Raw genomic sequence first — 12868 nt, forward strand, 5'->3', positions numbered from 1 at the left:
TTTATTTATTTATTTTATATTTTTTTTCTTTTTTATTTATTTATTTATTTTTTTATTGTAATTAGTAAAAGGGTTACATGATATTTGCCAGATAGAAGGTGCATTAATTCACATACATTGATACCCTTTCACATGTCTTGGTACCCATTTCTCTCCCCCCCCCACACCCCCCACCCGTCTTGGTTTTCCCCCCTCTCTGTACTTTTATGTGGTATGTTACTTTATATGGCTATATAACTAAATATATGTTAACTTTTAACTGCATGGCAATTCTGAAACGGTGAATATTACAAAAGTTTTCAGGCACTTCTTCTGTTGTAGACTTCCTGCTCTGCCCTCTTTACACCTTTTTCTCTGTAGTTATTCAAGTGCCACATCTCTTTACAGTTGAATACATTTGTAAAGATACTACTGGATAAAAAGGAGATGAAAAGATATAACTGGACCAAGCAGGAATATATCATTGCCTCTATAACTTAATATACTTGTCTGTGAAATGGGTTGGTAATGCCTACTCCACAAGACTGCTACCAGGATAGAGTGAGATTGTGCACTTAAATCAGACAACATAATTCCTGGGGAGTCCTTCTGTGCTTGAGACATTGAGATTGCCATTCATTATTTGCTTTTCTTTCCTAACTAAATGAAGGTGTTAACATTTTTTATAATAGTTAAAACATGCAGATGATATGTCTTTTGTAGCACTTACACTTATTGAATTATACTTTTCTTAAGGAATTTATGAGTAGAAGTATTTGAGTTGCTCATTTTTAAATGCAGGGTCTGGCTTGTCTTACATACTAAGTACTATGTCTTGAATGCCTAAAGTTGATACGGACTTTGCAATTTGAGAGTAATTTGAAGCTACTGCAAAAAAAAGACAAGATGATTGAGGAAATAATGGAAATCCTTTGATAACTTTTATTTATTTCTGTTGCTGGAATCAGATACAAGATCTGTAGACCTGTGCCCTGAAAGCAGTTCACGGGTACAAAAGCTCTGGTTTTCCTTAGACCCTTGTAAGCAGTGAACATCTCAGCAGAATAATAACCAGGACTGTTTAACTCTGTGCATGCACTCTCAGTCTTACTTTGAAGAGACTGACTTTTGGGGTGTGCATTTGATGTATTTAAAAAATTATCTTCAAGGGGGGCGGGAGTTTGGCCTAGTGGTAGATTGCTTGCCTAGCATGCACGAAGACCCAGGTTCCATTCCTCAGTACCACATACATAGAAAAAAGCCAGAAGTGATGCTGAGGCTCAAGGGCTAGACCTCTAGCCTTGAGAAAGTGCAAGGACAGTGCTCAGGCCCTGAGCTCAAGTCCACAGCTGGCCAAACAATTTTTCAAGGAATTTTCATTTAACAAAGCAATTTACAAATACATCTTGTTCAGTGTTACCCATCTCAATATTCTCATCGCTTCCCTACATTCCCCGCCCCACACTCATCTTAACTTTGTAGGATAAACATTGAATTCTTGACTGCATCCTCTCTTCTTCATCTACCTCTTTCCCCTTGACCCCATCACACCCCATTCAAGTCATGTTTCAGGATTCAATATTCTTTACTGCTTTGTTCTGCTCTCAAATTCTCTTTTTTGACAACCCTAAGAGCCCCTTGGGCTTTCCTTCTCAGAGAGAGCTGGCAGTTGAGACTCTGCCTTATAGAGGTTTGTACCGTGCATTAGCACAGACAATGAGTTGCTGAGGTGTGCATAGCAGAATATGTTGCTATTTTTTAAAATGTGCCTTGACCTTATAAATTACATTCTTAACACCAACATATTCTCTGAACATCAAGGGAATGGATCTTGCATAGACTAATCCATCAAAAATAACTGAAATCTGAGTGTTTATTTTCGGGGAGACTGTGGGGTAAGAAAAGCAGTTGTGCCTGAGATCAGTGGTGTGTTAGAATTTATTAATGCAAGTATGAATGCAAGTTGTTAGAACTATTTAAACTGTGTCATAATTATCCTAATCTTTGAGACTTACCTTAAAAATTCTTAGCAAACTTTGGTTCACCCATATATATTAACTGAATACTTCTCAGAGATTTTCTTCTGAGAATGTTGGTAATTGCTGACTATATTGCATTGTTTCAGAGGACTAAGAATCATTTGGGTTGCCAGTAAAATTTTAACATTTTTTGTAAAACAGCATTTCTAGTTAAATTGTGAATTATATTGCTTGATAATTGTGTAAGCAATATAACCATGAAAGACGTGGCTATGCAGAGCCCTTTCTCCTGAAGTTTTCAGGTAAAATACAGGTGAAATTGAGTAATGCTTCCATGTAGTTATGGTGACATAAAATGAAAATAAACAATAGATCAAACAAAAATGAGAAAAAGATTAAATGGGCAATAGGTAACTCTGCTTGTGTGAGTGAGTGAGTGTGAGTGAGTGTGCATGCATGTGTACTAGAGTTTCAACTCAAGAGCTCATGCCTTAGGATACCCACCTACCCCAGCTTGTTTGCTGGGATTTTTATTTTTTATTTTTATTTTATTTTTTTTTTTGCCAGTCCTGGGCTTGAGCTCAGGGCCTGAGCACTGTCCTTGGATTTTCTCAAGGCTAGAGCTCTACCACTTGAGCCTCACCACCACTTCTGGCTTTTTTCTATGTATGTGGTACCGAGGAATCGAACCCAGGTCTTCATGCATGCTAGGCAAGCACTTTAACCACTAGGCCAAACTCCCGGTCCCTTACCTCTTCTTCTTCTTCTTTTTTTTTATACCTCCTATCACTTCCTTTTCCTTGTTAGTTTCAACTTCTATTTCCCATGCTTTCTTATGGATATAGTTTGGTACATGTGCTATTTTACACCATAACTGTAAATATATGAACTAACTAGAATACCCCCCCCAAAAAAAAGAACCATTGACCTGCTATTGAGTTGTTCTGTAGAGTTGGAAGGACTTATAGCTTTAGCATTTAAATCTATGGAAAAAATAAAACAAAAATGGGTTGTTTAAACCATGTTAGTTTTGTATGTATGAAGAAGGCTAAGGGTAAAATGGAGTGTAGAGAAAGAGAAAGGGGTTTTCCCTTTAGTGTGCTTTTTCCTTTTATATTTTTGGTCACCATGGAAATGACCTTGCTGGGAACAGAAAGCATTTTCCCAGCCCTGTAATTCAAAAGTACATCCAGCATTCCTCAGTCTTTATCTACTTCAGCTCTATACTTGACCCTGGGTGTATAGAAAGAGAATGGTGAGCATGGGGCATGTAGAAGAGAGAGGGAAGCATTTTGGCTTCACTTAGTACTTTTCCTATCCCCACATTTTATCTTGGCAACATGATTCTTCTTTTCATCTTCCTCTGCCCCTTCTCTCTGTGTCTTGAAGGGGTACTTTGTCTTTAGTGTTATGACATGTAGCCGTATGCGTTGTAGGACTGGGTCCAAATGTCCAACAGCATTACCTTCACCTCATATTCCATAATGGTATGAAAGTGAGCTGTAGCATGTTTTTTCTGTTCTATTTTAGACATGCACAGTATAAAAATGAATAGCACATGGTTCCTGGCTTGGAAAGACACTTCATTCAGTGAAGTGAAGCAGGAGAGGCATAGATACTGATAATTGTGGAAATGTGGGTAGAGTGGTATGTGAGCACCAAGTTGGGAGCAATGCATTTCATTTGTAGGAGTTCTTTTGTAGGAGCTTGAAGGTGATGACAGCTAATTGTTTCTTGACTGATGAGTGAGGTGTGCCAGATGGTTATGAGAGATTTTGGAGTCAGAAAAGCAGTGTGTTCTCTTTCATGAAAGAGCTGGAGATGAGAGAAATGGTAGGGGGAAGCGGGAAGGAACAACAGAGGAGAGAGAAGGGGCATTGTCCAGGTGGTGAAACCGGAAGAGTTAGAATCTGAGGATGGATAGAAAAGGATCAGTTACTTTTTGTTTGGTTGCTTTGGTTTAGGCACTAGCATGGATACCATTGTGAATGATGGATTGGAATTAGAAGTGGCTCAAAAACTAACTGGGAGCCTACTTTATTTGTATTTGCCAGAGATGAGGCCATATAGCCTTCATACAGCACATTGTCCTTGACTTCCCTTAATCATCTTCATAATGTTTTGAGATGTGGTCTCACTGCTTTGCCCAGGTTGAGCTCAGCTTCCAAGTACCTATACTAGCTTTTGTTTGTTTGTTTGCTTGTTTGTTGTGTTTTTGTTTTTTGCTAGTCCCGGGGCTTGAACTCAGGGCCTAGGTTCTGTCCCAGAGCTCCTTTGTGCACAAGCTAGTCCTATACCATATAAGCCACAGTGACACTGCCAGCTTTTTCTTAGTAGTTTATTGGAGATTCCTGTTTAGGCTGGCTTTGAAGTGTAATCCTCAGATCTTAGCCTCCTGTATAGCTAGGATTACAGACATGAGCCACCAGTGCCCTGCTTAGCTTCTAGTTTTTTTTAAATTATTATTATTATTTTATTTATTTATTTAATTAATTTTTTGGCCAGTTCTGGGCTTGAGCTCAGGGCCTGAGCACTGTCCTTGGACTTTCTCAAGGCTAGAGCTCTACCACTTGAGCCTCAGCACCACTTCTGGCTTTTTTCTATGTATGTGGTACCAAGGAATTGAATCCAGGTGTTTGTGCATGCTAGGCAAACAGTCTACTACTAGGCTAAACTCCTGGCCCCAGCTTCTTGTTTTTTTTTTTTAAATTTGATTTCATGCCAAGTCTGATACCAAATCCTGCTTGTCTGCATAATGGTTCCATACATTCTCTTGGTAGTCTATCTCACTCCCTTCATCCAGATACAACTCCAAGGTTTGAATGAGTTGCTCGTTTAGAACCCCATAGCATGCTGACCTTTTTGTGCTAGGCTGTGAGTGGCTGACAGTACTATTTCCATCTGTCCTATTCCCTGTGATATGCCTGGAATTTAGCGAAAGCTACCCACAAACAGTAGGTGCTCAGTAAATACTGAGAGAATGAGAGGATGAATTGGAGTAGCTGGAGGCCAAAAACCTTGCTGCTAATTAAAAATATATACATACATACATTAAAATGATAAAACTGAATGATGTAGAATTGGTTAGATCCTTTTTTATTTTTAAGTTATTTTCCTGTTTAATTGAGTACAGATTCATGAACTTAATGAGCTTACCAAAGAATATAGCCAACCTGTTGTTCAGCCTATTTATTCAAAGCAATTAGCAATTAGCAGCTATTTATTGTAGTGGTTATGTAGATTCAGGGTTGTTAGGTACCTGTATCTAGTAAGGAAACTTGAAACTTGAGGAAAACAGTCAATAGCCACTTAAGTAGAAATTTTCTTTGCCTAGAAATACAGATGATGGCCCCTGTAGACATATACAATGTGTGTATATTTCAGATTTTCTTGATCTGTTTGTCCATGGAGGAGCATTTGGACTGGCTCCATGTCTTGCTATGGTGAATAGTACTGCCATGAACATGCTTGTGCTGTTGCCTGACTTTTAATAAAAGAACTGTTGATGAAAGAAACTACAGTTTGGGTTTGTTCTTGGTACTGGGGTTTGAACTTAGGACCTGGTACTCACTGGGCTTCCTTGCTTGGCTCTTATTACACCATTTGAGTCATTCCTCCAGATCAGCTTTTTGCTGGGTAATTAGAAATGAAGCCTCAGGGACTTTTTTTCCTGAGCTGGCCTAGATTCACAGCTCTCAGCCTCTTAAGAAGCTAGAATTATAGATATTAAACATTCGTGTCCAGCAAAGAAGCTGTTGTTTGTAGGAGAATGTCAGGTAAACATAGAAGCATTGCTGAAACTAGAAAATTATTATTCTTCCACTTCTTCTGAACTAATCACTTAAGGCTAAGATGCTAAACCATTAGGGGAAAAGGGAAACATGATCGTAGTACCTTGCCAAAGAATTACCCAACAGGATACTTGCTAATTTCAGTAGGAAAGCATATTTTCCAGTAGGGCCCTGGGACCAGGTGGTTGAACTCAGCACTAACAGTGGAATAGGCTGTCAGTATTTGCTTCCCAGTTGCTGCAGTCAGAAGTGCGTGACACCATGTGTGAAACATCACATGAGGATCCTGAGATCTGCAGTGCTTGGCTACAGAAGTATTTTGGATTTAAAGGATTTTGGGATTTGGGGATATTTGCAAATACTTGCTGGCTGTGTATCCCTAACTTGAAAATCCAAAAAACTGAAATGCTCTGAAATCTGAAACTTGTTTGCCTAATGTATAGACACTCAAATGTTTGATGATACGTAATCAAGCCTCCAAATCTAACTGAGTTGAGGAGAAATATAAAAAAAAGTTCTGTGATCTCATAAGGCAACAATCAGATCTATCCAGTAATGCTTTTAAATGAATTTGCATTTTATCAGTCAACATTACATTTACATTTCCAGAACTATGTGGCAGTGGAATATTAACACATCTTGCATTACACGCCAAACAGGTAGAGTTAGATAGGGGAATCTGTGGGCCCTTGGGGAATCCCACAGCACAGTGGGTTATAGTTACTCTGACAGTCATATTCTAGCCTATATGGTTTCTTAGTGAGTACTGAAATTTAGCTTGTAGAAAGGCCAGTCTCCCATCTTCTAGAAATACTGAATTCACTTAGTGAGGTGTAAGACTGAAGGATGGAAAATTGATCATGCTGCAAGCATTTAACTTACAGAAGCTCATGTTTTTGTAGTAGAGGTGTTATGAAAGGACTGCAATATTGGCACTGTTCTATCATGTGCCATCTTCCAGAAATATTCTTTTTTTCATATATTTTTTATTGTAATTAATAGAAGGGTTACATGATATTTGCCAGATAGATGATGCATTAATTCCCATACATTGATACCCTTTCACATGCCTTGGTCCCCATTTCCCTCCCCCCACCCCCACCCCTCATGTAGTTTTCCCCCATTCCCTATCCAATTTCAAATAACCAAATACAAATATATCCGATATATCAGGTAACAAAGTGAGATACTGTAACAATATGAGATAACCAAGGGACAGCAAAAGAGATGAGAGATAACATAGTACCTTAAGAACAACAATCATTCATTATATGGCTTATGTTTCTATATCCTAGAGATCCTTTCATTTAGCGTCCTACTATATGGCCTTTTGTGTCAAGTTTTTGCTCTATTGCAAATCTCTGCTAGGAGAGCCCAAGGTTTCTACTGATTATGACAAATGAGGGAAACCATTGAGCCTAAAGTTAAGTTATATCATCAAGGCAGTGTGTTTATTAAGTGATCATTGTTTCAACTTTAACTTATTATTGATCTTTCAGGCCCACAGCAGCAGAACTTTTAAAATGCAAATTCTTCCAGAAAGCCAAGGTAACATGCTTAAAAAAAACAAGTAAATCTGCTATTTTGAAATCACTACGAATTTACATGTATCTTATTTGGTGTTAAACTGTTTGGATCATTTGTTTTGCAGAACAGAGAATACTTGATTGAGAAGCTGCTTACAAGAACACCAGACATAGCCCAAAGAGCCAAGAAGGTAAGCAACACCTGGCCCACCCAGACAAAATGTAACCCCATAGGAAAAACAGGAAGATAGTTCTTATATACCAAGGATAAGCTGTTCAGAGGGGTTTGCATTTGTAATTTCTTCAATAATTTCATTCACATTTGGGTTACCTCAGTGTGTTGAGTGAGAAAACAATGCGGAACTCAGTGATTGCAGTTTTCTGCCAACTTTATTGAAAGATCAGAGAGGAAGGGTTTTGTGACAAATTAAATACTGGAGAGGTTAAATGGCTTTAGTATCTTTCCTTTGGATTTTGCAGTGTCCTGTTCTCTTCCACAGCACTAGGGGGCAATAATAGGGTGGGAACAGTAAGAAGATGCTCTTGCATTTCAGCCACACCTTCAAGCCCTAGTTTTAAACAGTTTGACATTTACTTTCTTTCTGTAGAACATATTGGTCTGTTCAGGATCCCTTTGCCGACAGAGTTTTTAGGAGGCATCTTGATTTTCCTTGGCCTTAAATTTTCTGTCTGTGAAATAGAAATAGGGAAGGGTAATGAGAGATCTCATTTGACATTTGTGGACCCCGGGAGGCTCTGTCTATACTAAGGGAGAATATGCTAATGACAATCCTAGAGAACAGAGTGTCTATTCAACTTCCTTGTTCACGAGAAAGAAAGGCTTCACACACACACACACACACACACACACACACACACACAATTACTGTCTTCCATGTTGCTCTCTGGGAGCCTCTCCTGCCATTTTCGGGGAGTTATAATGCTTAACTGCATGATGCTTCAACCTTTACTAGGTTGGCTGGATGGGGGAAGGGAATCTCAGTCATTCTGTTAAAACTGAATTCTTTTTTTTTTTTTTTTTTTTTTTTTTTTGCCAGTCCTGGGCTTAAGCTCAGGGCCTGAGCATTGTCCTTGGATTTTTCTCAAGGCTAGAGCTCTACCACTTGAGTCTCAGCACCACTTCTGGCTTTTTCCAAGTGTGTGGTACCAAGGAATCGAACCCAGGTCTTCGTGCATGCTAGGCAAGCACTCTACCACTACGCTAAACACCTGGCCCAAAACTGAATTCTTATGTGTAGGGTTGCATGCATCTTCTTAACTGCACTTAATCCTCATATCTGGCTGAGGTGATAAAAACCCTGAGTTAAAACATTCACACTCATACTCACATTTCTACTATCTCCTAAAACCTACATGCAGAAGAATGGAGGGCAAGGGATGGATAGCTACAGAAATGTTGAGATGCCAGCCGCTCACCGAGGAACATGCTGGATGGAGAAGGGATGATGTGAGGAAATGGAACGCACAGTTCTTAGTGTGGTTGTCTATGTCTTTATGAGAAGTAGAATTGCTGTAGGAAATTTGCTTGCTTTTCTTTGTAATGCTGGCACTCACATTTGAACCCAGGGCATTTTGCTGTCAGCTTTTTTTACTCATAGACTGGTGATCTACCTTTATCTCCAGTTCTGACTTCTCACTGGTTAATTGGATGTAAGAATCTTTTAGAATTTTTTTGAGGGGGGGGTGGGATGAGACTGCTTTCCAACTGAAGTACTCAGATCTCAATCTCCTGAGTATCTATGATTACAGAATTATATGCATGAGCCACAAGCATCCAATCCACAAGCTACCTGCCCTTTAAAAACAACAACAACAACAAACTTTAACTATACAACAAAAAAGTTAAAAAAGAATCTCATCTGACTGGGGTGAATTAGGAAGAATAAGACATTATTTTGGGGTCTCAGTATTTCCCATATTTTAAGGACCCAAGGCTGTTGGCCGTAATGTGTGCTTAGAAATCAGGAGGTAGAAATATTTACTTAGTATGTTACCCTAATTAATAACTTGTTCTATGCGTTATTGAATTTTGTTTTGTCAGTTGTGAGTTCAGGGCCTTGAGCTATGTTTGCTCAAGGCCACCACTTGAGCCACAGTGCCACTTTCAGGTTTTTGAGGGGTAAATTGGAGGTAAGAATCTCACAGGGGTTTTCTGCCTGGGTTGGTTTCAAACCATGATTCTCATATCTCATCTCGTGATTAGCTAGGATTACAAGTGGGAGGCCCTGGCATCTGGCTAGGGAGTTCAGTTTTTATTTTAAAGTAATTTCAGACTCCATTCTCTCTTTCATGTGAGATATTTTAGTGTAAGTTGTAGAAAGTACCTTTTAATTCTAATTGCATTTAATATGTATTTGCCCTACAAAGAGTCTTATGCATAACAATAGTACAGTGAACAAAAGCATGACATTAACATTGTTATCCCACTGATGCTTAGTTCTTCAGTTTTAATAAAATTTTTGTGTAATTTGTCCATTCCTCTACAGGAACCAATTCTTCTTTAGTGTAGGAAAAGCTTTCTTCCTTTGCAGTTGTCATACTAAATATTTCTTTTCAGTATTACAGATTGAACCTAGGGCCCTCTGCGTGGTAGACATTGGTATACCACATGAACAACTTTCCAAGCCCCAATATCTGTTTTCTTGTTTGTTGAGAAAGAAGAGGGCAGATGTTATTAGTATAGCTTGGCAGGTGACAGTGTGAGAAGGTGAAGAACCTGCTCAACTTTACCACCAGTGACTTTATCCTTTTACTTGTTGAAGCAGGGAAGATCTCTTGAGTTTCTGTAAAACTTTCTCCTCCTGTACTGCTGGAGTTAATTTATAAGATGTGGAAGGTTGTACCTGATCAAGAAACCAAAAAATTTCTTTTTTTAAATTGCATTTTATTGTTGGGATAAAGTATAGAGGGGTTACAGTTACATTCATCAGGTAATGGATACATTACTTCTTGAACCTTGACACCCCTTCTCATGTTTTTGGCCCCCTTTACCTCCCCTCACCCCCTCCCAATTATCTTATTTTCCTCTTTCCCTTTCCTATTTCAAATAAACAAATAAACACACATACAATATGCCAGGTAACGAAGTCAGAAACAGTAACTGCATGAGATTAATCCTAAGGAGGAAAAAAGCAAAAAGACATAACTTCACATAGTATATTAAGAACAACAATCCAAAGATAAACCTTTTAATTCCATATTCTAGAGTTCATGTTGTCTAGTCTCATCCTATATGACCATATGTACATAGCTTTTGAGCTATTATGATCCTCTGTTAGGAGAGTCCTAGATGTTCGTTACAAATGAGGGAAACCATGGAGCCTATGTTTCTTTGGGCTGGCTTACTTCACTTAGTAGAGGAATCAAGATGTGGATCAAGAAGATGTGGTACTTATACACAATGGAATTCTATGTTGCCATCAGAAAGAATGACATCGCCCCATTTGAAAGGAAATGGAAAGACCTGGAAAAAAAATACTAAGTGAAATAAGCCGGGAAATAAAATTTCTAATGCTTTAGCAGATAGGCTTTAATTTCTCCAACTATGCCAGTAGAGGGCAGCAAGGAATTTTACTTAAACTAAGTAAATGCTATCACTTTTGGAAGTTATTGGATTTATATTAAAGAGACTAGAGATGTTTTAGGCTGCTGAACTAGTTACAACCCTTTGTCAGTTTGGGTGTTATTTTATTGGTCAAGGGATTTGAACTGTGTTGTTTTAAGTAATTTGAAATATTAACACTTTCGTTTACAATGTCAGTATCTTACACTTTTAATTTATTTTACATAATTCAGTCAAAATTAGAAGTCTCAGTTTTGAAGATAGGATTGGAGGACTTCTGGTAGTGGTGGTCACATTAATGCAGTTTGAGTATTGGCAAATTTATTTAATTTGTGTGGCAGGTGATTTTTAGAAAGCCTTTGATGTCTGTGGTCCCCCTTAGAAGTAGGTAAAGAGACATAGAAGAGAGTCCAAAAGTTTTATAACTGAAGGAGGAATAAACCAACTATGTACAACAACTACCACACCTTACTATCTAGTATAGAAAACCCCTGAAGTTTCCGGCAGGACCAGGGGCCCAGTCTTCTTATAGCTGGGGTCCTCTTCCCAGCCTCTTGTTTAGTAACAGCCATGTGTGTTGGCCATCCACCTTACTGAGGAGCCCAGACACACATAGCAAGGACAGCAGCAGTGGTTGAGGGTGGTTTTTTGTTTTGTTTTGTTTTGTTTTTCTTGTTTTATTGCTGGAGACAGAGGGTCAGGGAGATTAAATTTATGGGTTTAACTGGGACTGTAACTGGGATAGGTGTTCCTAGAGTGTAAGCCTTAAATGTATGCTTTAAAAATACTTTTATTATCTTTAAGTAGTTGTGGAAAGGAGTTGCTGTTCAACACAGCAATTTATGAATATAATGTGTCTTGATCAGTGTCACCTGTTTACAGAAGTCTCACCCATTCCTCCCAACCCACCCCTTCCCTCACTTTTTAAAAAATCTATAGGAGGTGCATTTAATTTTAAACTCTGTTCTCACTCTCTTTTCTAGTCTTCATTCATCTATCCTTTCCTCAATTCTACCCTCTTCAATGTGTTAGTCAGTTTAGAATATAGCATTTCTTTGGCAGAGCAGAGCTTTTGGTCACAAGGTGGCGCCATCAGAATAGTTTGTTTTAGACTTCACAGGAATTGCCTATTTGTCTATTAAAAATCTTCACTGCTAACAATATGATATATCGGATATATTTGTATTTGGTTATTTGAAATTGGATAGGGAAGGGGGGAAAACAAGATGAGGGGTGGGGGGGAGGGCAATGGGGACCAAGACATGTGAAAGGGTATCAATGTATGTGAATTAATGCACCTTCTATCTGGCAAATATCATGTAACCCTTTTATTAATTACAATAAAAATATAAAAAAAATCATCACTGCTACAGATTTCTTTGCACTGTGGCTACTGTTGGTTATACTGGGGGTGAATTTACCAATGTGGTAGCAGAGGAAAGGATAAGGAGAGAAAGCATCATAAAGAACTAATTTCTGTGCCGTCAGTGAATTGTTAAAAACAAAACAAATAAAAAAACCCATGTTCTGACTAGTGTTCCCTTACTAGTTGGTAGCTAAAAATATCCAGTTAGAAGATGTGTGTTTCTTTCTGGTTCCTATGTTCTACATTTTTTCTGTATTTTTAGATTGAGGTATTTTTAAAGACGCTGAAATCTGTAAAAGATTTTGGAGATCTGTTGTGGAGACATGTTGAGAGATTCTGTAAGAAATGCTATTTTTTAATCAGCTCTGGTGACTCACATCTGTAATCCTAATTACTCATGTGGCTGAATTCTGAAGGACTAAGGTTTGAAGCCAGCCTGGGCAGACAAAGCCCATCTCTAATTAATCGACAAATAGCTGGTTGGAAGTTGTGATTCTGTGGTAGAGCATCACCTGTGAGCAAGCAAGCTGAGTAATCATGAAGCCCTGAGTATAAGTCTCAGTAAAGTAAAAAAAAAAAATGCTTGTCTCTTTGAACAGCTTTGTAGAGAGCTAATTGTTCTGTTATTGGAAGTATTATGGCAG

The 12868-nt window shown here is 38.4% G+C and overlaps 1 protein-coding gene across 4 annotated transcripts in view; it reads left to right on the top strand.

Moving 5' to 3' along the window:
• The window catches only part of Stk39 (serine/threonine kinase 39), a 262474-nt gene that overhangs the window by 103927 nt on the left and 145679 nt on the right, over window positions 1–12868 (top strand). For all 4 annotated transcript variants that reach the window (XM_090342707.1, XM_090342706.1, XM_090342705.1 and 1 more), the window contains exons 9-10: window positions 7249–7297; window positions 7401–7466. In XM_090342707.1, coding sequence (XP_090198833.1) covers window positions 7249–7297; window positions 7401–7466 — 115 coding nt within the window. The remainder of the gene's footprint in view (window positions 1–7248; window positions 7298–7400; window positions 7467–12868) is intronic.

This window comes from Megascapheus bottae, chromosome 12, assembly GCF_031878675.1.
Source record: "Megascapheus bottae isolate mThoBot1 chromosome 12, mThoBot2.hap1, whole genome shotgun sequence".
Classification (NCBI taxonomy): domain Eukaryota; kingdom Metazoa; phylum Chordata; class Mammalia; order Rodentia; family Geomyidae; genus Megascapheus; species Megascapheus bottae.